Below are 27,612 nucleotides of genomic sequence, written 5' to 3' on the forward strand. Positions count from 1 at the left end.
CCTCTATGGTGTTTCAGAAAACCATTATAAGTCGGCAGGTGTATTCATATAGCCTCCCAATAAAGCCTACAGCACAGTCAGATGTCTGTCTGATAGGCCCATTAAATGACCTCAAGCACCCTTTTTATGGAAGAGCAAATTTTATGGAGATATGGTGCAGTTATTGATGCATGTGGCTGCCGAACAAGCCACAATCAATGCCCATATCCCCTACAGTTAGTCAGATCAATCCAGAAAGCAGCTAAAAATCACTTTTAGAAATGGTGGTGCTTGCAGCAGAGTACACTGAGGAGGTTGGGGGTTGAATATGAATGATGGAGGGAGGGGGTGTAGCTGAAGAGGGACACTGGGACATGAGAAATATACACATATGAGCTGCTGGTGAGCTGTTTGCAAGATTTCTAGAAGTAACTTTGCAGCAGCAGTGAATAATGCATCTGCATTTTACAGGTAGTCTTGCTTTTATTTTAGAGTTGCCTTTCATTTAAAACTGTCCCTGCACACAGACAGTTAATTCCTATTTGCCTTTAAACTAAATAGAGAAGAAGGAGTGCCTAAATGATGTCCAAGTGCGTCGGTATCGCAGCGCCGCCTGCGCGTAAATATAAAAAAAAACTGGGTAATATATTTATTAGCACGTCTGTCGGGCGTGGCTGGCTTGTCTGCCGGGGGGGCTGTAGCCGTAGCCTGCTCCGGGGCTGCTGGATGCTCCGTGATGGATGCGGAGTGACAGATCGGGGTTAGCCGCCAGGGGAGTCCATTTTCTTGCAGCGCACGGTCCTATCCGAGGAGAAAGCTGAGGAGGTGAGACACTGGACGCAGAGGAGGAAGGGACGAGAAGCAGACCGATCTCCACCCCTCCTTTCTGACTCTCTGTCACACACATACACACACACAGGCACACACACTCTCTCTCTCTTCTCCCGTGCATCACAACCTAGTGGGCTTTACCCGGACTGCACCGCATTGACGCTGCTGCTGCTGCTGCTGCTGCTGCCAGCCGACCCAGCCCACTAAACTAACGCACTAACATATAGAGAGGGAAGCAGAGGGAGAATCTGTGGCTTTAAATGCAGTTACGCACAGCTGCAAACTGGATGCTGTGTGGATTGTGTGCGTGGATATGCAGCAATCCCCTCTGCACATCTCTTTGCTTCTTTCTCTCTGGATCCGGACTCTGATTCGCTGTCCTGCTCGGTAATGTCAAGACTTTGGAAGCGGGAGTGACTCGGGGAGTGAGGCGGCGGTTTTGGAGATTACTGCATAGAGCAAGGCGAGAGAAAATTAAGAGATAACTTGCAAGTTTTCCAGAGCTCGCATCATGAATGTAGGTGTTTACTTGAGCCCAGTGAGCTCCCCGCTGTGCCGTCTCCAACATGGGTGTTGACTGAATGGAGGAGTATCCCCGCGCTGCCACAGAAGGTATGAAGATGCACTTGTGAGGATTAAAAACTGCGCTCAATAATTCCCGGACCATGCAGATTCTGCCGCCTAGGACGTTATTTGTGTTACTAGCCCATGCACATGTGTTGTTATCCCTGAGAAATAATGGAGAAGCTAAAGAGGACAGCAACACCAGCGCGTACTCTGCCAGGACTTTCCACGGGTCACTCCGGGAGAGTCATCAAAACAAAGCCTGGGACCGTGCGCTCTCGCCGGGGTACGCCACAGGTGCGTCCTCGGCGGAACTGCAGGCGATTATCCGAGGGCCTCTTAACTCCACTCACCCCTGGAAGAGGGTAATTGCAGGAGAAACGAGGCGAATTGGACACAACAAGCGTGACTTCAGTAGGACTGTGACACCCGTGGAGGATCCCAACGCTGTCTCACATTGGGACCCGACGCGCCACCACAATAAGAGGATAAAGTTGAATGGCGGTCTTAGTAGTACGAGGACGCCAGCAGGTGGACACTACAATGCGGCTAAGCCGTCTTCAATGGGCCAGGGAGACGGAGGAGGGGGACCCGAGGAGGGCGACAGGCACAAGAGAGGCACAAAGGACGAGCAGAAGAAAGCCTCGAAGAGGGGGAGAAGCCGGCCGAACAAAAGCGCGGGGGCTTTGGCTCAACCTCACGCGTCGCCGTGGGAACCCATCCCCAAGCCGGTGGCCCTCACCTCCACCGACCTGCCCTTTGACCTCTTCACCAGGAGGACCGAGTTCTTCACTTTCAGAGAGGAGAACCCCTGGGACGCCACGCCGATCACCCCTCCCAGCTCGCAGGATTTCGGGGATGAGATCAAGAACCCCTTTTACCCGGTGACAAGTGAGACTTACGGCGCGTACGCGATCACGTGCGTCTCCGGGGTTATTTTCCTGGTGGGGATAGCGGGCAACATCGCCATCCTGTGCATCGTATGCCAGAACTACTACATGAAGAGCATCTCCAACTCACTGCTGGCCAATTTGGCTGTCTGGGATTTTGTGCTCATCTTTTTCTGCCTGCCCATGGTGGTTTTCCATGAGCTGACGAAGTCCTGGCTGCTGGGGGAGTTCACCTGCAAAGTGGTGCCCTATGTGGAGGTACATTTATTCTACTCTTATTATGCTCTGAATGTTTCAGGGACAGTTATTTCATATTGTTGTGGAGTTTGAAGCAATGCCACAGGCACAGGCAGCATTGCCTCATGGCAGATGATAAATGGGGCTTAACAGAGCCAGACCTAGCAAATTAGGCACCCTAGGCAAGCCCCCCCACCCCCAAAACAAGAACGTGAGAAATCAACACAAATAAACAACTTAGCTTAAAGCAAGAAATAACAATATGAATAGGGGATGTATAAATTTGCAAAATTCCCTATTTTTCGTCGTTAGTACTGCACCCTGTATGGCTGTTGCCTTTTCATTTTCTCGTACTCTCACGAGCCTGGTCTCACTCCAAAGCCGTTGAAATCCGGCGCTTGGGCGGTGAGTGGCAGCATCAGGAAACCAATGAAAAAAGCTGTCCTCTAACATCAGCGTGATATATGGCCAGTTGCTGATTTAGTTTAACGCCGCCTGGTGGCATTAGGGGGAAACGCGGCAGGACAAGGATGAAAGTTAAGGCGGCGAAAGTCCGACTGGGGCAGGTAATTGGGTCCAACAAACATTGACTTTCACCCAAGAGAGCAGTGTTTGTGTCCCGTACGATTCTAAAGCCAAACCCTGTTTTTTTTTCCCTAAACCTAACCACGTGTGTTTGTTATTGAAGGGAAAAAAAAAAACGTCAATTTGTGGTGTTGTACCAACGTAGTGTATTTATTTTGAAAGAGACTGTATGTAAACGGGGGCGGCATGGTGATGTGGTCGTAAGCACTGTCACCTCACAGCAAGAGGGTTGCCGGTTCGATCCCAGGTGTGCGGAGTTTGCATGTTCTCCCCGTGTCAGCGTGGGTTCTCTCTGGGCACTCCGGCTTCCTCCCACAGTCCAAAGACATGCAGATTGGGGACTAGGTTAACTGATAACTCTAAATTGTCCATAGGTGTGAATGTGAGCGTGAATGGTTGTGTGTCTCTATGTGTCAGCCCTGCGATAGTCTGGCGACCTGTCCAGGGTGTACCCTGCCTCTCGCCCGATGTCAGCTGGGATAGGCTCCAGCCCCCCCGCAACCCTCAAGAGGATGAAGCAGTTAGAAGATGAATGAATGAATGTATGTAAACAGTAAATTCCCTGTGAAAATTTTGATTCTGATTTTAATGATCACTATGATTCAACTACACGTAGTACCCCTACTCCAGACCGTCCGTTAGCATGACGGGTGGCGCCCGAGGCTGCTGCCTATGTCGCCTGTAGTAAGATCCATCACTAGGGCTCAACCGGTGTCATTTACACATCCTCCATCTTCTAAATGTGATCACACGTCACACACACATCACACTCTTGAGTGACAATAGGTATAATCTGTGTGACTGCGGGGCGATGAAAATGAAGTTTCACACTGTCTGTGCCTAAAAAGGCTTAAAGAGTTGAGTTTCAATTTTTAAGCCCTGACTGGCCAGAAAGTACACAAGCACAGCTATAGGATGTCACCTCAGCCAATAACAAGGACAGACTGTCACTTGGATACCTGCGACTGGAGAGAGAGCCTCACCTAGCCCTCGAGGCATGTAAACACACACACACACACACACACACACACACACAAACCAGCTGTAAGGTAATAGCTCACTATCTCCCCTTCACTCAGACATACACATAACACTCCTCTCCTGTTGCTCTCACTGTATATACAGTTGATACAACATATTACAGGTAACCTATATTCCTTCCCACACACTCTCAGGCTCTCTCCCTGTCCTTGTTTTCCTCTTTGTCTGTTCATGACTAGATGGATGCTAGACAGGTTGTTTACAGCATGTTGATGCCTTTCCCTTTGTGTGCTCACTGCAATTACACCAGTGTCAGATTCGCCAGCAAGGTGGATGTCTGTCTTTTGTGTAAAGCAGGGGTTTCCAGCTCAGGGGTCTTAAGCTTGTTTTGAATGGCCATTGTCGCAACCTGCCTGAGGGTGGGGCGAAGAAGAGGGGAGGCAGCACATATGATTTTAAAGGGTTGATCTGAAGCCAAATACAGCATAAAATAAATTAAACATCTAACCAGTAGTGAACTTGCAGTATGGGTGGCGCCTGAGTGAGTGAGAGGTGTGCTGTGCAGTGCAGCAAAGAGAGGACGGCAAATGTAACCATATCCAAGAAAAGACTGGATGTCAGGGGAGAAAGGAGAGTGTGATGTGCTCCAGCTTCTATAGACAGGCGGTGAGCCAGAGCAGGTGACCAGAATGCCACTCAGGCACCGCCCTCAGGAGACTACAGAGCCGGCAGACAAGGAGGGCTGTCACATCAGGAGGTGAGAATATGAGCAGGTGAACAGTCTGTTATTATCCTCCAATCAGCTTTTGTTGCAAGGTTGTCCATACCTGATTAAATTGTAGAGCTGCAGTGACTAATCATCATCATCTGGGCCCAGTTTTTGACATTTTATAGACCACCTAATTGATTAATTGCAAAAAATCAACCAATTAATCACAAATAAAAATCACGATTAGTTGCAGCCCTATTAATTTGTTGACTGTGAAGCACCCACAGCTTGTTTTTACAGACAGATGTGAGGTTTCTGGAGCTGCATCAAGTTAATATTTATGTCAGTGTGAAAGAGACTTGCATAAATCCATTCCCTTTCTCGGGTCTTTTGAAATGCAGGTGTATAGCCTAGAGTTATAGAATGATACTGATATTAGTTCAGCAAGAAAATAGGTCACAACTAGAGCAATGTGAATATGTTGTGGCATCACAACCTACCTAAAATCGGGGTACAGTCTGAGCAGCAGCAGCAGCCCATATGGCTCCAAATTACTACCAAGATTGCTTGCGTTTGCACCATCTTCTTTTTTGCAGTCTCCACTTGCCAGGCTTTGTCCACTGACCACATACTGTAACACTCACAGTATCTCATTTGCAATTTCATTTGCAAACACCTTGTGAGTGTGTGCGTGTTTTAATGACTGGAGGATCAGAGGGAGACGGAGCCCCTCCCTGTGTTATTGCATATGAGCTACAGAGGACCACGGGATATTATTTAATAACTTTAATAACCTACTTACACTGCATAGAGCAAATGGCTATTCTTACTGCAGTGTGTGTGTGTGAGTGTTTGTGTAGGAGTGGTATTTGCTTGTCTCCATGCATTTATTTTTGCATGCGAATGTGTTTTGTACAGTGTATATCTATCAGGACATGTGCACTGGGGCCTGTCTGTGTTCATAGTGTCTGCAGTGTGTGTTTGTGTGTGTGAGGGTATGTGTCAAAACAGGCCGTGAGTAATGCAGCCTGGGGTTCACTGTCTCCCTGTGGAGCATTCAGAGAAACACACACACATTCACACGCGCACACATACACACTCACATACCATGGGGTGACTTTATTCTTCACTTAACCTAAATTCAGTCATGGGGAATATCAACATTTGGCCTGAAATAAAGACACGCATACCCAGTCACACATGCCTGCATCTACACACACGCACTGTCACTCAGACATGAAGCCCAACTTCACATGTCCATGCATGCAGAATCAGACGGTGGTGCTTATAATGTATCACCGTCCCCCCTGAGAGAGGAGCCTCCCATCGTGCTGCCTTCAGTAAACCTTGTTTTATTCAGTGTTTAGTAGAGCGTGGAATCATCCAAACCTCAAAGAGAAAGCAATTTTAGGTGTGAGATGTGAGAAAACACGGCAGGGAAAATCATAAGAATGCTGCACAAAATAAAGATGTGGGTTACAGCCAGCCTGCATTATTTCGGATACGCTCCAGTTTCATGCTGCTGTCATTGCAGACGACCCCTCTAGGCAGTGATGCACAGAGCAGCAAATTCAGGCAAAACTAATGGGCAATAATTGGGTTTTTGCACCTGGCAGTTGATTAGGATAAGACTCGAAAGTAGGCTAAAATAACAAATAACCAGTGCAGTAAGCATTTTATAAGCCAGCGGGGGAAATGAGTCATTTGTAAAGGTTCATTCAGAGCTGTGCTGCTGTAACACAGTGGTTTAAAAAACTTTTTGTCTTATTACCCCTAAATAAAGAGGTGCTTACGAATCACCGTGTAAAAAGAAAGGCAAAAAGAATGGTGAGCTCAGATAGTAATAAAAAATCTGTATCTTTGTCATGCCACATTGCTTTTTATGGGTGGACGCCTGCAGGCTAAGGGTTTTATGTAACGGCATAAAAACACAGGTGTTCATTGGAGTATAATGCTAGCAAGTGGGGTAGACACCACACAAGTGGTTGTAGAACAATGTGGTACCTGAAAACATATTTGTATAAAACATGTATAGACTGTATAGATGTCAATCTAAAAGTATGTAAGTGTAATATGCAGCATAATGCAATATATAGAATCAACAATCCAATCTCCAGAATAAATGTTGGCATTGTATGTTTCTGCAAACCAAGGATATGTTACATTTGTGCATCATTATGTAACAGATATGTTGAAACTTTACATTTCTTTAAGTCTCAACAAAAACCACTTGGTTATGGTTGAAAAAGATCATGTTTTGGCTTAAACGACAGTGATCTGCAGCTTGGCAGGCATCTCGCCTAGGTGTCACATGATCCACCATCTCCTACAGTACCCAATGACAATGTTAGCTTATATCAGGCTCACCGTCAGCCATCATGGCAGATGATGTGGCTGTTTTGGCTTTATCACACCGTGACCTCCAGCACGCACTGGGGTGGTTTGCAGCCGAGTGTGAAGCGGTCAGGATGAGAGTCAGCACCTCCAAGTCTGAGGCCATGGTTGTCTGCTGGAAACCAGTGGTTGGGGGAGAGTTACTGCCTCAAGTGAGTGAGGGTAGAATGGAGCATGAGATGGATGGGCTGTTTGGTGCGGCTTCTTTAGTGATGCAGGCGCTGCGCTGGTCCATTGTGATGATGAGGGAGCTGAGGTAGAGCTTTCGATTTACTGGTCCATCTACTTCCTAACCCTCACCTATGGTCATGATCTCTGGGTAGTGACAGAAAGAATGAAATTGCGGATACAAGCAGCCAAAATGAGTTTCCCTTGTGGGGTGGCTGGGCTCAGCCTTAGAGATAGGGTGAGGAGCTCGGAGATCCAGAGGGAGCTCGAAGTAGAGCCGCTGCTCCTTCGCGTCGAAAGAGGTCAGTTGAGATGGTTCCAGTATCTGATCAGGATGCCCCCTGGGTGCCTCCCATTAGAGGTGTTCGGTCACGTTCCGCTGGTAGGAGGCCATGGGGCAGACCCAGAACACGCTGGAGGGATTACATATCTCATCTGGCCTGGGAACACCTTGGGGTCCCTCAGGAGGAGCTGGAAAGGGTTGCTGCGAAGAGGGATATTTGAGGTGTTTTGGTTGGCCTGCTGCCCCTGCAACCTGGCCCCAGATAAACAGATGAAAATGGATGGATGGATGGATGGATGGATGGATGGATGGACGGACACAGTTTGACCAATATTTAATTAAAGTAGTCCTCAAGCTTGAATGAATAGGCCTGAAAAAAAGAATAAAAATATGTGCACTCCTGATTTGATTTTATGATTTAATGCCTTGCAGTTATTTCACTCAAACAGTGTTTTAATTTTACTTTTGTCTAATCATCATTGGAGGGCATTTTTTCCCTTCAGGACACACGTTACTACCTCTGCTTTAAAAAATTATAAAACAAAGTCTTAACAGTAGATACAAAGTACTTGTGGAAATATGATTAATTGAATTATATATCACGGCACATACAGAAATGTATAGGGATCCCCCATGGGTGTGGATGAGGGGCCCACTTTTGAAAATATTGTCCCCCTACCTGTATTTACCAACGGATGGCCTGGCTCATATACTACGTCACTTTAGAAACATTGATATGACATTTATGAAACATAAAAAATTAAGTTAAGTATCCTTTGTTTGCCAAAACTTACAATGCCAACATTTTCTTCTGCCAACTGGGCTGAGAATTAAAAGGCACTCTGTCAGATTTGAAAAACGCACTCTATATGGTAATCATGCATGTCCCTCAATTATTAAAGACTACTCCCATTAGTAGACAGAGGTGGCCGTGTTCACACCTTCTTTAAAAGTGATTTACAGCCAACTGCAAATCTCCATCACGGGACATAAATCCAACAACTCTCTACAGACTCATTGTCACCTTATGGTACATTGGCAATTCCACTAACAGTCCTGCCATATTACTGTCACCATGTGCTATATAGTGTGAGCCGTAATGGCTTGTAGTGATTGATAGTACATATGCAAAAATGTGTTTTCTTATTTTGAAATATAGTGCAACTTTGATGATAATATATGTCCCTGCTAAGAAAATAGAAAGTTAACTCCACGCCTCAATGTTAGTTTTCTGTCAGTTTCCAGATGTGCTGGTCTGATCCAACATAAAAGCTTTAACTGGTTTGATATTATGAAAAATGGCTTTGATGACTGTGTCACGGCGCTAAATCCAACTTATATTGCATTAGTAAAAAGCCATGTGACAATGTGATTAACATAATATTATGTTAATTAATGGACTAACAGAGCTACTAGTGTCTGATAGGCCGTGTGCAATTTACTGCCAAGCCGAGGCCGGCAACATAATATTACATTTCAGCGGAGGTGAGTGCGAGGAAAGTGTGGCGCATGGTGTTTGCTTGCTAGAAAGTTCATGTGTTTTTTAGGTGACAGGAGAGGAGACATGACAGAGTTTGTCTTTCAAGAAAACTACAACTACAACTTGATTTGTCGCCTACGAAAGAGGTATCATAACTGGTCGTGAGCAACATGGTGCACCGTTTGGGGCTGAACTTTTGTCAAACAAATGCCCCTTGCTATTAGGACACAGCCTTCTTAGGTTAGACTCTGGAGCGGCCGCTGAGTCAAAATTTCCATGCAGGAAAAATCCAGGAAGTAAACAAAATGTTGAAGAGTACACTTGCAAGATAAATGTGACACTTTCTAATGTCACAATGGAGGGACAGCTATGCAGGTTGATTTTAGCGCTGCTCATCGTGGACTATATTGCTGTCATTGTTCATTTTAGACAAACCATACAGTTTGAAAACGAGGCGCGGCTCCAACTAGAAAACAATGTTTTGATGCATTGGATGTGCTGAATGTGCATATTAAGGCAGTACAGGAGGAGGTGCACATTAATAATCCTCCAGGACTGTAACATGCTCATGTTTAACCCAAACAATGTGTCATGTGACTGCAGTTGGTTCAGATCGGGGTCGGAACACGTTCTCAACCACAAACGAACTGCACCAGAGTTCATTTGTATCCAGACTGAGACCATCTCTTCAAGAAGGTCTCGGTCTGGTTGTTTTGATGCACACCTGAGTGTGATTGCTGTGTTCACACCTGCACAAACGAACCACACTTAGGGGGCAAATGAACTTGAGTTCGACTGAATCGAACCAAACAGGGCAGAGGTGGCTACAAAGGCTACAAAGGTGTACTGAAAGAACTGAAGCTCTAAGTAACATTTCACTCAAATTCCCTCTTGTGCATTGGTCTTCTCAGTCTTTACCATATTACACTCAACTGTCCGATGAATCCATACGTTTGTGCGCCTCACATAAACATTTGATCTGGCTTCTACTGTGCTGTACAGAACCCTGTAGTCGGAAACTGTAGGCCGTCCTTGCTATGGTACAGTGGGCTTGAGCAGGCAGAAAGAGAGAAACAGACCATTGAAGCAGAGCAAGAAAGAGGCTGAGGAAAGAGAAAGAGCGATAGATTGAGAGAGAGAAAGGCCACATGGAGCCACAGAGGGCCGGAGGTAGAACCATATATTGTGCTGAAATTGGTGGTAATGGCAAGACATACATCAGCTTGACACATTCACATTCACTGTTCCAACTCACACATGCACACACACACACACTTTCAAGTTACTACATCAGGATTACAGATTCAGTTTCTCTGCATGGTTGTGTAACATCCAAGAATATGTGGCCATCTCACAGTGCTTGGTCGATGAAAGGAGGTCGAGTCTCTCACTGCATACATTTCTATACCTCCATCCCCATGTCTGTATGTATGTACGTCTATCTATCTAGCCTGTAGACACACACTTGCACACATGCACACATGCACAAAGTCAGTAGGGTGTGCTGATCCTCCAGATGGGTGGGATGGCCTTCTCTACACTGATCACTGCCCACGGCTGTTCTCCCACTCCCTCTCCCTCTCCCTCTCACTCTCTGCATCAGCTATCTGTGATTAGCAGCAAGCCTCAGGGGATAGACACACTCACTCACACGCTTGCATACAGTATGGAAGCATTTTGGCACAAACACATTTGTGCTTATACAGTAAGCTGAACGCACACAGAGTTACAGTATAGACACTCTACAACAACACGTAAACACGAAGTACACAAACACACTCGGTCTCGTGCCCTCTCAGGTTCTCAGTCCGTCTATCAGGCACGCGAATGATAGTTAATTGGAAGATGTGTAAATTATTCAGGGTATATAATTAGTAGATCTACATAATTCACGATGGTGAGTCCATTCACTCAGCTCTTTGTCCATGGATGAGTAGATACTGTGTTTTGAATGATGAGACGAGACCACACAACACCATAAAGCACAGCTTAGGCTTGCTGTTGGATGCAATTAACCAAATTGATAATTATCCATGTAAATATGAAATATTCATTGGATAATTGCTGTTATGAATCAGGTGTGTTGGGGAAATAAAAATGAAAAGCGTATCAGTTTCAGATCAACACAGAACAGGTCGGCCTGTAGCCAGCCTTAATAGAATACAATACAATAGAGGAGGATATGAGAGCTGCTGCATTTTGTATTGCCTGCAGCATGACACTTTCAGGCAGAGATCAGTGATCTGGAACTGGACCCTTCCATCAGCTACTATACACTGAGAGTGAGTGATTTTTTTAATGTCCAGGGGAAATCTGCCACAGGTCAGGGTGTAATTTAATAGAGGAGAAATTTATTGTGCAGAAGAGACTGCATCAGACACACTGGCTGTGAGAGACAGAAAGCCACAGGACAGAGTGGAACACTGGATGGACTGTTGCTATTGATTTAATTAAAGAAAAGAAAGATGAAAATGTATGTGCTTGCCCTACTTATTTGTGAATTCTGTGGATTCTCATTCCCGGCTGGTAGAGACAGTTCCTTTTGTTCAGAGGATAGAATAGGATTGAATTGACTGAAAGTTCATTCTCTACCTCGGAAACAGTGGGCAATCTCAGCACAGGGTCCATTCTAGAGCTTTCGATCACATTACGCAATCGTCCTCAGCTGGTTGCCTGGCAACCTAATGATGATGAAAAGACTACAGGAAGTTTGTGCACCCTGCCAAGAAATAGTCTGGCATGGACCCGCCTGCAAAACACAAACTTGGCACTTTCACGCTTAGGTTTTTGTACAGATTACACATATGTAGCGTGTTAATTGGTGAGTTTTAGAAGTGCTGGTAGGTCAACTTTGTTGCTTCTGGACAAAGCCAGGCTCGCTGTTTCCCCCTGCTTTGGTCTTTGTGCTAAGATAGGCTAGGGGTGGGCGGTATAGCAAAATCTTATGTCACAAAATATGTTATTTTATGTCACGGTATACATCACGACACAGGAACTGTTCTGTAAATTCAATTAAGAACTTGTTTAAAATAATTATCAAATTCTATTAATTTCCTCTTTTATTTAGAACTTACTAACAAAAAAATGACCTCACGTGAGAAATCACTTGAGTTAACAACAAAAGACTAAACACTGTTCAATAAAAATTCTTCTATGATCGAAGCTTAAGTAGTGCTACCCCCTGAACGTCGAAAATCATCTACATCTGGGGACATTTTGATCTCAGCTACAAACTCAGGTTGAGGTCTCTGTGAGATGGAAGTAGCCGCCCGGAGGAAGAGAGGCTCGGCCCGGTTAGACTCCTGGATAAGTGATGAATATACAGCTCACAGCTTAATACGATACAGTCTCTGGCTTTTGTTGTACTTTTGTTGTTGGTAAAAAAAAAAAGTTGCACATTTCCAAACCACTGTTAGCGTAGTTAGCATGTATTAGCTTGGTGGGCTAACTGAGCTTGTTTACCATAATACACAAACCTGAAAGTCTCGCCAAACTCTGTTCGAACAAAAGTGTTCAGGGCCCGTATTCACAAAGATTTTCAGAGTCCTTTCAGAGAGCTCCTAACTTAGCCTAAAAATTCCTAGCAAGGAATCTTAGCTTAAGAGTGATTCAGGAAGCTTCTGAGAGCAACTCTGAGCAAGGAGGGGACAGAAACTTTTATCTTAGTGAGGAGGTGTGGTTGACCCTGTTGCTAGGTATGACGCAGTCTTCTAAAAGCTGTGATTGGTTGTTCCAAAAAAAAAAAAAAAAAAAAAATGCGCTCCTAGTAATGAATGGACAGTGAAATCAACCGAACTTAGACTGTATTAAGAAATGTGTAATCGTGAAAATAATGATGACGAAACTCAGCAAAATTAATTGTTACACAGCTTCAAAATGTTTGAACGTACCTCATTCACATGCCGATTATTATAGCCTATTGATTTGCTTATTGTTATGTTTACTCGCCATGCTGGTAATTTTACTACTTAATCTATTTGATATTAATGGTGGACGCAGACTCAGCTGTCAGCAATTACTGTGATTGCTGGCCTCCTTGTAAAAAGCGGTTTGATTTGGCAGAATGACCAAAACAACAAATGGAATGAAGAGAAAAGAACGAGAAAGCCGAACTGGACAGAAGAGCAGTGCCTGCTGTTGGCGCAGCTCGTGGAGGAGAACAAAGGAGTTTTAAGAGGGAAGTTAGGTCCCGGGATCACGGCACAAGGGAAGAGGCAGACTTGGGAGTGCATTGCCCGACAAATCAATGCGTCGTTCCCTCTCCTTTTACGCACAAGCGATGAGTGTGAGAAGCGCTGGTACGTGCTGCAATCCAAAGCGGGTGTTATTGCGTTACTACACTGGGTGGGAAAAGTAAGCTCATCCCTGATGAGGTCAACCACAAACATTATCCCTGCACGATCAAGCCGGTAGCGTCTTATTAAATCACTGTCATTCAATATACGGAGAATATCTCTCCTTCCTCTCTGTCTTTCCGCTATCTTCTCTGTTTAAGACACTCTTAGGCTTCTTAAAAGTCCTCCTCCCTCCTCTTAACAGTTTTTCATCGTAGGAGCTCTCTTAAGGCCTAAGATGCTTTGTGAATAACTTTTATCTTAGCAAGGGAAAATTCTAAGAAAAATCTTAGAATTCGAGGAATTCTAAGATTTTTTTCTTAGAGTGACGTCACTAAGAGCTACTTTTAGTCTTAGGATTCTTTGTGAATACGGGCCCAGGTTCCTATAATAGTAAACAACAGAGGTTTCTGCATTCACAACTTCACTCTCCTCCTCCATATTTGTCCAAATTAAGTAACATTTTGAGGCACCTAGCTTTGTGAGATCATGCAAGAATCCAGGCCTGATTTGCTACATCACCTGCTTGAATGGCTCTCAAGGTAGAAACCAAATTTCTACTGTTGGACACTTTTCTAACACCACACGGTATATACCCTCACGTCACCCTACCCTAAGCTAAGCTAACAAGCTTCTGGTTCCATCTTCATATCTACCATACAAGATATGTGCATGATATTGATCTTCTCATCTAACTCAAGATAGGGAATGAGCTTTTTCCCCGAAATATCAACCTACTCTTTTTAAGTAGTCAACGTCTACAATCCATAGCAACTGAGTGTCTACATCTGCTGAGGAAGATCATGTGATATGATTGAGAGCTCCAGAAGAGCTACTAAAAAGCCCTGCTGAAAGCTTTCGATATGTAAAGTGGAATTGTTAAAAAAAAATATTTTTGTCAGGCTAGAAAAGAATAGAACAGGGTAAAATACAATACTGTATAAAAGAGAGCTGTGAGCTCTATGCTCTGACATCATCAAAGATGAATCTTTAACAGCCCACAGCGATGGATTTAGTCGTGTGTCTGTCTGCCATTATCTCACACATACACACACACACTCATACATATGCACCATCCACGCATGTACTTATATATACACACCCACTATTAAATGCACATTTTAATAATTCTGCATAAATGTGCACACACACACACACACACATTAACAAATGAGCGTGCATGTTCACATACATCAGTTTTCTGTCTCTCCCCGACACACAGCCCAGCTGTGAGACGGATGGTCGCTGTCAGTACCAGGGTCTCTCTGGTTAGAGTTATGGTCTGCTGGAGCCTGCACTGGGTCACACACACAACCTAGAAATAGGACTGCAGCTGGAATAACCCTTTGTCTCCCTGTGTCATTGCTATAAGACTGTGTGTGTGTGTGTGTTGTTGTTGTGTCTCTGCATTAGCCCATTCATCACCCGATAACATCCATTACCCCTGACAGTGGCTGTAGTCACAGTATGGCTGCACAGGCTCCACCAGTCCTTGTTAAAACCCAATTAATAACACGAGGCCTTTGTGCCACCAGCTCACAGGACCTTTAATCAGGGAGTTAATGGGCCGTTATTAAAAACAGCACCAGGGGGAAAATGTCTTTCTCACCTGCTGTGCAGATAGGCGGTCAGACCCTGGAAAACACGTGTTGTAGATGAAAGGTCTTTTAATGTCCATTTTTAATTATTTATTTATTTTTGAGTCCTTGAAGTCCAAGGTTGAGAAGAAATATGTAATATGAGGTGTGAAATGGTTCTTAACAAGCTGTATATCATCAGTATGGGAGGTGACTTTTACAATCTAGTTGGCAAATTAAGGGAAGTCAGAGGAAATAGTTGCAATTATAGCACAGTTTAGAAATAATTCACAAAACTGTACATTAAAGGTACAGTGTGTTGGATTAGTGGCATCTAGAGGTGAGGTGTGCCAAGCATGTGTAGAACTACGGTTGCTAACACGGAAACGAAAATGGCCCTTTCAAGAGCATGTTTGGTTTGTCCGTTCTCGGCCACTGTAGAAACAATATGGCCGACTCAGTGGAAGAGGATCTGTTCTGTATGTAGATATAAGCAGTTCATTCTAAGGTAACAGAAACACAACAATTAGACAATGAGACACAAACTTTTGTATGGTATGCATTTTTATTTCTCCTAGCTATTTGGGATCAGTAGGAACTGATCCATTTAAAAAAACGAAACATTGTCAACAATAATTAAGTCCCAGTGTCCCCAAACAAGATGATAATAAAGTCCCAATGTCCTCAAATGAGATGACGAGAAAGTCCTAGTGTCCTCAAACGAGACAACAATAAAGTCCCAACAAGATGACAAGAAAGTCCCAATGTCCTTAAACAAGACGACAAGAAAGTCCCAGTGTCATCAAATGAGACGACAACAAAGTCCCAATGTCCCTAAAGGAAACGTTAATAAAATCCCAATGTCCTCAAACAAGATGATAATAAGGTCCCAATGTCCTCAAAGGAGATGACAACAAAGTCTCAGTGTCATCAAACAAGACAATTATTAAGTCCCAATGTCCTAAAACAAGATGATAATAAAGTCCCGATGCCCTCGAATAAGGCGATAAATAAAGTCCAAATGTCCTCGAACTCGGCAAAAATAAAGTCCCAATGTCCTCAAACAAGACGACAATACAGTCCCAATGTCTTTAAACGAGTACTTTCTAATAAACAGTGTCTTAGTTTGTTACTGTTGCTAAAATTGGTCAAATTTGTTGCCATATCAAACTACGAATATTATTAACCATAAATAAACAAGTTTCAACCATAAAATGTGATCAGGTTTTGTACCTTGTCCACTTTTGTGTCGGGATCAGCTTCAGACTGACTTGGCAGAGATGGCTGCCATCTTGTTTTTACCTATCTTAGTGTATTGTGGTCTCACTACCACTAGATGGCACAAAAAAGTGTCCATGAGCGAGGACAACAGGTCCAAGTGAAGCAGAATCAAGTATAAGGTCAAGTAAACCCAAAATGTGATGTCCTCATATTAGCACACAGGGTCTCAGGACGATATTATTTTCAGGTACTAATGAAAACACACAAAGAATACTAAAGGAATGAATGTTAGCTACTACCAAGCTAAGCTAACTGACTGCTGGCTGTAGCCTTTTATTTAGTGTACAGACATGAGGGTGATATATTCTCATGTAACTCTCTGCAAGAAGCATGGGTGTATTGCAGAACAGACCCAGGGGCCCTTGGGCTCAGGGGGCCTCTAACCCAGAGCCTCTGTGTGAAGTCGCTGTTTCAACTCTAACTTAGTATTTCTTTTCAAAGGTTGTAGTCATCATGTCAATAACTGAGCCCCAAAAGTCTTGAAAAAGAACAACTGAAGGAATAAACTCAATATTCACTTTGAAGATGTCACAAGAAAAAACCCATCATGATACATTTTGAGTGTTTCTACCCTCTCAGTTTATCTATAGGACCTTCAATGCACTGAGTGCTCTGTAATATGTGCCCTTTAGCGCTGTGGAGAAAAACAACAGCATGTTGTACCTGCCCTATGGGGGGTAGAGGTGCCTTTTACGCATTCTGGCCAAGGAGCCCGTTGTGTCATAATCCACCTATGGCAAGACAGAGAGCAAATAGGCATATATCCCAAAATGTCAAACTAGTCCTTTGAAGGAAGATTGGGGCATATAAACCATAAAAAGGGAAATAAAATAGCATGTATTACTTCTTTGAATACGAGATAAGATTTAAAATATGATATTTTTGAAGCATCATTTCCACCCTGAGGTGAGCAGGCCTGACATTTTGCCAGCAGGTGAAATGAACATGACAGGGTCAAGGCTACTTTTTCTGATCATCATTCTGAAGATGTTGTGGATTATTTCTCTCTGTCACTTTGGACTGTCTTGAACTCACTGATGTGTTCTCCTGCTATTGTCTTCTACTCACTCATGTCTTTCTTTCTCCCACTCTTTTCCCTTTCCATTCCTCTGTCCCTGTTTCTGAGTTCCTCGTTTGCATAACCCCCCTTCAACAAACACACACAGCTTCATCACCCCACCAGGCTTGACTCTTGGACTCTCTCGCTCTCTCATCTCCCCTCTAGTACAAAGCTAGGCTTGTTCACCCTGCCCTTGCTCTCCGCCCCAACACGCTGATCAAAGCTGTGTCCCCGGGTCCTCCATGACAGCCTTTAAAGCCATTCCAACCCTGTTGTTCAAGCCATGAAATATTCACTATGTACAAGCACCTGTCCATTCGTACTGGATCGGAATTTGTGTGTGTGTGTGTGTATGTGTGTGTGTGTGTGTGTGTGTGTGTGTGTGTGTTCACTTGAAGGCACCACATATGGGAATACAGATGTGCCTGGTGTGCATGTTTACAGAGAAAAAAGTGGATCACAAGTAGAGCTTGATATGATATGTCTTTAATTATACTGAACAAAAATATAAATGCAGTACTTTTGTTTATGCTCCCATTTTTCATGAGCTGAAATTAAAGATCTAATATTTTGTCTGTGCACACAAAGGGCATAGTTCTATCAAATGCTTATTTCACTACCATAAGCCATCTCCAGTGTCATTCTTGAGAATTTGGCAGTACATCCAACCATCGTTACAACCACTGACCTTGTGTAACCACGCCTGAAAGATGTGGTATATCAAGATGGTGATAAAACAGCATCATTACTACACAGGTGTGCCTTGGGAGGTCGCAATAATGCCTCGTTTCCAGATACATATCTGTACAGAGACAAGGCAACCCGAGGTCCACTCATTCCTATGGGAATCTCCATCATATTTGATTTGCCTACAAAAATCCTCCCCTCCCTAATATTTCAGTCTGGAATTTGCATCAACTACATTAAAAAAATTTAACTTTTGCAGTGGATTTCGGAGAGACTGTATGACAGTGTGCTAGCATAGCTAACAGGCTGCTAACTAGCTAACAGTTTAGTTACTTAAATTCAGTTGTCGGTACTTACTGTCAAGTGAGTTTGTCTGATTAGAAAGAACTTGTCTATCTAGTTTTAACACTTTGTGAATCTGAGTGATGTTATTCTGCTTAAATATGGTTATACATTATAAACTGTCAGATTGTCATTATGACACAGTTCAACCATTCATACGTCTTTTTAATCAAATATTTCACAAAACATGCCATGTACCTGCAACAGGTCTTGTTTCTGTCCTGCTAATGCTCCAAGCACATATTCCAAACTACTGCATGGCGAAAATCTGACAAAATTGGCCTCTCCCCCATGGTTACAGGTAGTTTCTATCAGGTTTCTATCCATCCATAAAGAAATGCACTTCCTTGCATTGGACACTAGAGGCATCATCTGTACATTTATGGATCTACAGACACCAGTCACATACGAAAGTGGAAACAAGGCGTAAATGGTCACTTCAAAATGTGCTGTTTTAACACACAACACAACGACACAGATGTCACAAGGGAGAGTGCCATTGGCATACTGACTGCAGGAATGTCCACCGGAGCCATTGCCCATGAACTAAATGTCTCCAGTGTTGTTTTGGAGAATTTGGCAGTACATGCAACTGGTTAATGAGTCAGCCGAGTACCTCCACATGCAACGTCTTCATCCGCAAGATGTTCTGAGGCCAGCCACTGAGATGAGCATCCCTAATGCAGTTTTGGCACTTGGTGCAGAAATTCTTTAGTTTTGCAAATCAACTATTGCACACGCTGTCAGGTGTCTGGTCTCAGATGATCTTGCAGGTGAAGAAGCTGGATAGGAAGGTCCTGGGCTGGCTCAGTAGAATAGATGGATGTACTGCCAGATTCTCTGAAACAACACTAGAGACATTCAGTTCTCAGGCAACAGCTCTGGTGGACATTCCTGCAGTCAGCATGCCAATGGCACGCTCCCTCAAAACTTGAGACATCTGTGGCACTGTGTGGTGTGATAAGTGACATATTAAAGTGGTGTTTTATTGTGACTAGCTCAAGACACACCTATTAAATCATCATCTTGATATACCACACTTGTCAGGCCCATTAATATGGATTTAAACATGAGAACTTTGCCTTTTGTGTGCACAGAAAACTTTTAGATCTTTATTTGAACTTTATTTACTTTACTTTATTTGAAAAAATGGGAGCAAAAACAAAAGTGCTGTGTTTATATTTTTCGTTCAGTGCGTTACTAAAGAAAAACAGCTGTATTTTCTAGGGATGTAGGGCCAATCCACAGGAGCCAATTAAAACACTTTTAACTGTTACTGTAATATTGATAAGAAGTCGGATCTATGGCTGAACCAGCAGCTGACAAAAACTCACTGTTCTCCAATAAAACACTAAAATCTATTCCTAACACCAGCATTATAGTTTGTAAGCTGCGGAGAGGGATGGAGAAATAAAAAGCAGAGAACAATTTCAGTAAATTGTATCCACAATGACAGATGAGTCAGAGCCTGTAGCAGTGTGTTTGGATTGTATTCATAGTGAAGATCAGGAGAGGCTGTCAAAATCATGTTTTAAACTTAAGTGCCATAATGGCTCCAGACTGACACTCATCTCTTCATGGATATTACACAAAACACACCAGGGCACAATAAAGAATTTGATGTTCTGTACATTATACATTGAATAAGGGCTGCCCCTGACTAAGAATTTTCCCAGTCAACCAATATTCGTCACTTAGGGCCCTTAGTCGACTCGTTGCCAACATGTTATTACACATGATATTAATGTAATTATTAAATGATATATTTTGGGCGGGGCAACACAATGGTTTGAGTTGAAGGTGTGAGAAAGAATAGTATCAGTAACATTGTTAACACTTTGCTACATTACAGAGAAATACAAAACCGTACTAATGAACCTTCATTAATATAGGCCTATATTTTATCTACAAGTGCACGTCACACTGAGCGAGCCGCCTGTTAATGACGCTGTGGGCTAATGGGCATGTAGCTACTTCCAGTCGACCAATGAAGATGAGTTTACATATCACCTTGGGTTCGTGCTTCACCTTCTCAAAATGATCCCACACTTTGGATTTCCTGCCCGACATGTTATTAACTAGCCTGTGGAATAACCGCAGGTACCAACCCTGGAAATTAACGGCCATACACATGCCAAATCTTTAACCGCCTGGAAAATGCAAGGTCAGGCACTGAGCTTTCAAGAGGTTGCGTGTGGGGTTGCTAAGCAACCTTAACAAGCACCATATAGCCTATTTACCTGAAACCCTGAGTGCAGAGCTGACCTTCCTCCAGGCGTTGTTTATAAGTGTGTAGGCCTATCGTCCGTGGGACAGATGTAAAGCTCTGGGTAACCCTGCACTGACATGATCAACAACGTGACTCCTGTCTGACTGCTGAGCGTGGCCTCTTCCTGTGTCTGTCCTTTAAAATTAAATTCCCACATGGTCCAGTCATATAGTCTCCTAATAGAGTTTCACATTTGCTTGTTTATTTTTCTTCTGCAACTAAGCGACCAATGAAATCTTGCCAATGAATGACGTTCCTGGTCCACTATTATTTGGTTGACTATTAGGGGACAGCTAGCACCTAGTCCGTACCTTTTCGTACCTTTTCCCAACCTCACCTGCACACTGTGCCCAGAAACATCTCAATCACAACAAAATGAGAGGTAAATAAGAAAATACAGGCAAAGGGCAGAATCGCTGCAGATAGATACAACATCACACACTTCTAGTGCGTCATACGTAAGTGATGATTGAGAAGAATTGCTTTTGTATGCACCTTTAAATTGTTTTTTAGGAAAAGAGTTGCTGCTTAGTCACAGTAAAAATGATCCAACACATCCAGGAGGCTGTTTTTTTTTTTTTAGACAGTTTTAACAACCTGTGTTCCTGTGATGCAAGATTTTTGAAGCTAGCGTAATCAAAACAAATGCAAATCCCTGAACTTAACAGGAACATGACTTGCTTTCTGAGCTCTTCATATTTTTTCCCCTTTTCTGTTGTTCATAACAACACCTGTAGACACTGATGAAAATAAGCTTAGCTCAAGACTGCTGCACAGGCTCTTGCATTTATTAGATTTTTTGTGTGTCTGGCTTTCCAAGCATGGGTAACTAAGTGTAAGACGACAACATCTGCCAAGTGCACTCAAGTTTTGACACCTGCTCAAATCACCTGAAGGATTAATCTGTCCAGAGTGTGAATAACATAATCATGCTTGGCTTAAATCTACTCCAAGTTGCTCTGAGAAAAAAAAATAAAGTATCAGTTAAAAAGGCTAATGAATAATTGTTGTTCTGCTTTAACTGAATACTAAAACAATTCACTACAATGACAGTTACAAGATTGTGGCGTAGCGGAAGATAATGAACAGTTCTGCTCCAAAAAGCAGTCACATTGATTACAGTTACTGTCCAGAGTGCTGGAGCATGTTGGTGGTTTATATACCCCACTTAACCCCTCGCCGTTTCCTTCATTAGTCTGGTTGGGCAACCATGTGTGGCGGGGGGTCAGTGTGCATGTGTGTGTGTGTGTGTGTGTGTGTGTGTGTGTGTGAGAGAGAGAGGCCTAGATACACAGAACATCTTGCAGTGTGTGTACATCTATATCTGTCCAGGAAGTATGTGTTTGGAGCACTAAAGCTGTGGCTCACTGGGGCCATCTGGGAAGCTGGCTGTTGTAATTAAATTTGATATGAAGGGAGGAAAGGAAGGAGGGATGCATGAGGGGGGACAGTGGATGAGGAGAGAAGTTAAAAAAAAAAGGTGGGGAGAAAAAAGTGAGAGTCAGAGGGAGAAAAGGTAAGCAGCGTTGAAGGATGGTTGGGGATCAGTAGCTGTTCTGGCAGATTTTTTTGCCGGAGGCAAAATCGTGGAAGGAACTGGTTCATGTAAGGACAGACACACACACACACACACACACACACACACACACACACACACACATCTCCCTGTACTTCTATCTTTGTGAGGACCTCATTGACATAATGCATTTCCTTGCCCCTTACCCTGAATTTAACCATCACAACTAAATGCCTTACCCCAACCCTTACCCTAACCCTAACCTGAACATTAAAACTAAGTCTTTACCATACACTGCAAAAATGATGTACGTAGCTACTGTGACATCAACCATTGGCTTGTAGGGTCCGGCTGTAAAGCCTCAAGTTTGGCATTTGGCATTTCGGCCGTTGCCATCTTGGATTTTTGGAGCCAGAAGTGACCATATTTAGGCAAGAGTTGAGTGGATCTGAATGAGAAGCTAAAGACCTGTCACTCAAAGCCGCCCTCCTTAATTATGTGTAACTTTAAGCCTTAATAAAATACAAACGGGGGAGTTGTATGAACATTCACCCCAGTACAGTAGGGATTAAGAGGGAAATTAGCTAAAGAGACCAAAACCATTTTTTGTATCAGGCTGTAAACATGTTTATTTCTGCTTTAAAGTCTGGCATTTTAACATGAGGGTCTATGGGGATTTGACTCACTTCTGGAGCCAGCCTCAAGTGGCCATTCGAGGAACTGCATTTTTTTTTGCTCTTCTGTGCTGGCGTAATTTTTCAGGCCCAGAGATTGCCACTTGGTCTTAACCCTCAAAAAGGCCTCAAAGAAGTGAGGACCGGCCAAAATGTTGCCTTTTTCCAAAAATGCCCTCATTTTGTCACTGTAACGTTTTCTGGTCCTCACTATGTAGTGAGAACAAGTACGCTAAACATACTCATACATACACACACTCCAGCTGCAGAGGAATGTTTTGCAGGGTGCCCACTCTGCCAAAATGACTGTTAATCCAACAGATGCTTTCCCATGCTGAGGAAATTTGTGAGCTCTCTGACAATTTGCAGTTTGTTTTTTTTTCTTCTCTTTTTTACATCGAGAATGTGGAGGCAATGTCAGGCAATTAGCTCGTTACATGAAGGCTTTGAGTGAAACACTAATTGGAAGACAGTAGAATATTTAGGAAGTTTGTTAATTAGTGAGACTCGTTGAACAGGAGGTGTGAAAATACACTTGAATAAATGAGTGCAGTGTTTTTAATCCACCATGTCACTTGGTAGCTGTGTGAGTATGGTTTCTGTCTGTCTGTCTGTCTGTGCTCTCTCTTCCCTCACACCAAATTCAGGGATGCTACACAGTGCTAATAGCAGCTTACAGCCTGCCATTGTGCTTCTGTTGCCCCACTGCTCGTAATTACAGCCGTGTCAGGTGCACCGAAAGGCCAACGCCATTACTGTGCGTGCCCTGCCATTTATTTGTGGCGGAGGCTGACTTGGCAACTAGCAGAGAGGCCTTTGTTTGTGTGTGATGCGAGGGGAATCTACTGGTTTACTTCACTGGCAGCCCTTCTTTAAGATTCTGCAAGATAATGTTAGACATTTTCTACACTTGCAGATAAATTTGTCAGTTTCTTGTTAGTCTTTTATTAATTTAAGACGAGGGACCTGACAACCTCGACAAGCACAGCCCATCTGGCAGTTGAAATGACTGTAGATTATCTCTAGTATGAAGCTATTGTTAGCATCAACTCTAAGGCTTTCTTTTTTTTCTGTTACTCTCCCCCACAGCCTTGTGCTGGTTCATGCTAGATATAAACAGTGTTCTTGAAGCACTATGATTCAGTCAAGTAAAGCCTCTACAGGCCACCAGCACAAATTCTGTACATTTATTGTGCACAAAGACTAAAAGAACTTTGATTGTGAATGACAATGTAAAAATTTGTCTTATTGTGTTTCCCCAGGTGGCCTCCCTTGGTGTGACAACCTTCACCCTGTGTGCTCTGTGCATCGACCGCTTCCGTGCAGCCACCAATGTCCAGATGTACTACGAGATGATCGAGAACTGCACCTCTACTACTGCTAAGCTAGCTGTCATCTGGATCGGTGCTCTCCTATTGGCCCTCCCAGAGCTCCTCATCCGACAGCTGGTGGCAGAGGACACAGGAATGCCAGACGAGCCTCCTGTTGAACGCTGTATTATCAGGATATCCACCTCCCTTCCTGACATGCTCTACGTACTGGGCTTGACCTACGAGGGTGCTCGGTTGTGGTGGTGCTTCGGCTGCTACTTTTGCCTCCCCACCCTCTTCACCATTGGGTGCTCACTGGTGACGGCACGTAAGATCCGGCGTGCGGAGCAGGCCAGCGTGCGCAGCAACAAGAAGCAGATCCGGCTGGAGAGCCAGATGAACTGCACCGTTGTGGCGCTGGCAATCGTCTATGGCGCATGTGTGGTGCCTGAGAACATCTGCAACATAGTTTCTGCGTACATGGCGGCAGGTGTTCCTGAGCACACCATGTCCGTGCTCCATCTTCTCTCCCAGCTGCTTCTCTTCTGTCGGGCTGCCGTGACGCCGGCACTGCTGCTTCTCCTGTGTCGCCCGCTGGGCAGGGCCTTCCTGGACTGCTGCTGTTGCTGCTGCTGCTGTAACCACGCGCCGTCCTCGGCCACTGCCAGTGACGATAACGAACACGAGTGCACCACCGAGCTGGAGCTGTCACCATTCAGCACCATCCGCAGAGAGCTGAGCAACTACACACCTGCTGGCTCCAACTGCTAAACTGACATTCCTCATCAGGGGTGGAGAGTTCATTAGCTTTTAGCCTCTGGCTAGCATTTTTCAGACTCGGCTAGGAGCGATATGCCTTACCTAGTCTAGTTACATTTTTAAATGGGTGCATGAATGAGGTTGGACACTGAATAATCATACTCAGCCAGTGTCCTACATCTTTAACATCCATCCCTTACAATAATTCTATATATTTACAGTAACTGTATAACCCTAATTTTCCAGGAAAGCTAACAAAAAGCAAAATCTTCTTTCACTCATGCCCTGGGGTGCTCTTAAAACAGGGTCAGTACATATTTTTAGCAAACCTGCCTGAAACCTTTAAAACTTAAAACCTCCCTGCTGTAGACCTTTTATGCCTAAATATGTTTGGACAGTTTGGATGGCCTCTTAACCTGTCTGTCTGGTTCCTCACAAGAGGTCGAATCAGGTTAATGTCTTTAGATTTTCCGATTCTGAAGCAGAAAAGCTGTTTCCCACAGGCCTCATGCTTTAAGTAGCATTTAGAGGTGATAATATTTATACTGTACAATGTACATAGAGAAATGATTGTACAGACTATGTCACAGTATGCTCTGTTATGATTAATAAAACAGTTTGTGATGATATGTGTATTTGGCCCCCATAAATAATATTTATGTATGGGAAACTGTACTGCATATCTTAAGGTAGAATAATCGATGCCAATCACATTCTAAATGTGTCATAAATTATGGGGACGTGGCTAATTAATCATAAAGTGCAACCTTTGTATAATAACTCAAATACAGCATCCAGCTAAACACGTGGGCTGACACTGCCTATAGAAATACAGGACTCAATTTCATCAGCTGTAAAGGTACAGTATGTGTAATGCTGCACACATGGGAGCAAGGCTTACGATAATTAAACTAGCGCAGGGTGTCTCTGCGGTAATGACAGTTTGCAAGTGGAGGACACAGAGGGGAGAGCGGATTAGAGAATCCAAATGTACACAACACTGACACTGTATATTAAAAAAATATCCAGGTGACTCAAACACAACTGGGCTGGTCTCAGAGATACATAAACACGTACTGTGTGGAATTAAAAGATTTCGGAACGGACTAATTGAAATCACATTAGAGTTGAATGGAGTGGAATGGAATCGAATGAAACACTCCAGATTAAATTGAATGGAGTGCATATGAAAAGAGTGGAAAAGTAATGGAGCATAACACCGTGGAATATAATTGAAAAGGATGGATTCAGCGTGGACTGGACTGAAAATAAATATCTGCACTACACTGTTGTATCATGTTACGCCTTACACTTTGGGCTGTATATATACTGTACACTTTCTTTGGTGCTCTTATGATGAATGCACTGTAAACAACAAATCCATTGGGTCGACTTAAATTCGCAAGTAATTGAGCTGCGCACTATGTTTTTGGTCAAGAAGACAGATTGTCTGAGGAATACGTGAACAATGGTCGGGTGAAAGGAGAAAAAAATCAATGAAGAGTTTCACTGAGCTGCCGTAGACACAGTTTAGTGGGATCGTCTGAGTCTTTGAGTATAAATACTGCCTTTGTTAACAGTGATGGTACTTTGACACCTACACAGCAAGTATGGTAGCACTTTGTTACAGTTCAGTGATTACTCAGTGTTTACTAGACACTGATAAATGAAATACTAATTAACTTGTAATCAACATTATAGAGACGTGAAAAGATGCAATAAACAAGTGTCTACATGTTTTTATTTTACATTGGTACAGAAATATAATTTCTGGTAGTTAGTTCTGTTATGTACCATATTTAAATATTAATCATCTAGGTAATTACAACATATTAAATTATTATTTAAAAAAGAAAAAAGTGCCAATACTGCATACTATCATTGTAAATACAACTGCTGGACTGTAATTATAATGGGATTGTACATTTGTACAAATAACTACTGCAAAGTTACAGTAAATATAAAGTAGCTGTTTCATTTTCATTATTTATTCACAACTTTTGAACTGTAAAACAAAGTGCTACCACAAGGGTATAGATTAATTAGAGCGCAAGACCATTGGTCGTTGGCTAAACCCCTACCCCGATTGTCCAATCGCAACTTAGCAACCATAACTAGGCAGGACTGGTGAGACTGGAGATGGGTCTGATTGCATCCGTGGCAGAATGTAAACATAAATCATCGGTTCATGTAGGACAGGAATGCCCAGTGGTTGCTGACCGCCTTTTTTTCCCTCTAGTAAATTTGGGCCCCTGTTCATTCTCATGAAAGTTGCTCAGTGGCACATGAAGCTAAAAAAGCTCAATTCCTGCAGTATGAAATTACCCTAATCTTTTGCATTGTGGGGCCCACAGAGCAAGTGTGCCAAAGTCTTATGGCGGCCGCTTGAACTTGAATGGGGGTAAAATGATTTGATCATGCAGCTCTTCTGGAATTTCAAAATGTTATTAGACTAAATGGATCAAATCCCAATAGTGATGAGTTATTTTGGGGGGTTATGACGATAAAAAAAAATGCATCCACTGATTTACAGACGTCTCTTTCACAATGTAAGGCTATGTCTTTGTGTGACCCATGGCATCACATGACGGACCATGTGGTGTAATTCCACTTTTGACCAAAAGGCCTATAAAAAATTTGCTTCAAAGCCTGAGGCTGTTTCTTGTGGCTTGGCTTACCACATTAAGCATCCACATGAGCGG

At 43.4% G+C, this 27,612-nt stretch overlaps 1 protein-coding gene across 1 annotated transcript; it reads left to right on the forward strand.

Moving 5' to 3' along the window:
• The first annotated feature begins 419 nt into the window (after positions 1 to 419).
• Positions 420 to 27,612, forward strand: gpr37b (G protein-coupled receptor 37b). Its single transcript, XM_049566594.1, has 2 exons — positions 420 to 2,522; positions 24,104 to 27,612. Exons 1-2 carry the CDS (start codon positions 1,476 to 1,478, stop codon positions 24,920 to 24,922), a joined length of 1,866 nt encoding a protein of 621 aa, XP_049422551.1. The 5' UTR covers positions 420 to 1,475; the 3' UTR covers positions 24,923 to 27,612.

Source organism: Epinephelus fuscoguttatus, linkage group LG22 (genome assembly GCF_011397635.1).
Source record: "Epinephelus fuscoguttatus linkage group LG22, E.fuscoguttatus.final_Chr_v1".
Classification (NCBI taxonomy): domain Eukaryota; kingdom Metazoa; phylum Chordata; class Actinopteri; order Perciformes; family Serranidae; genus Epinephelus; species Epinephelus fuscoguttatus.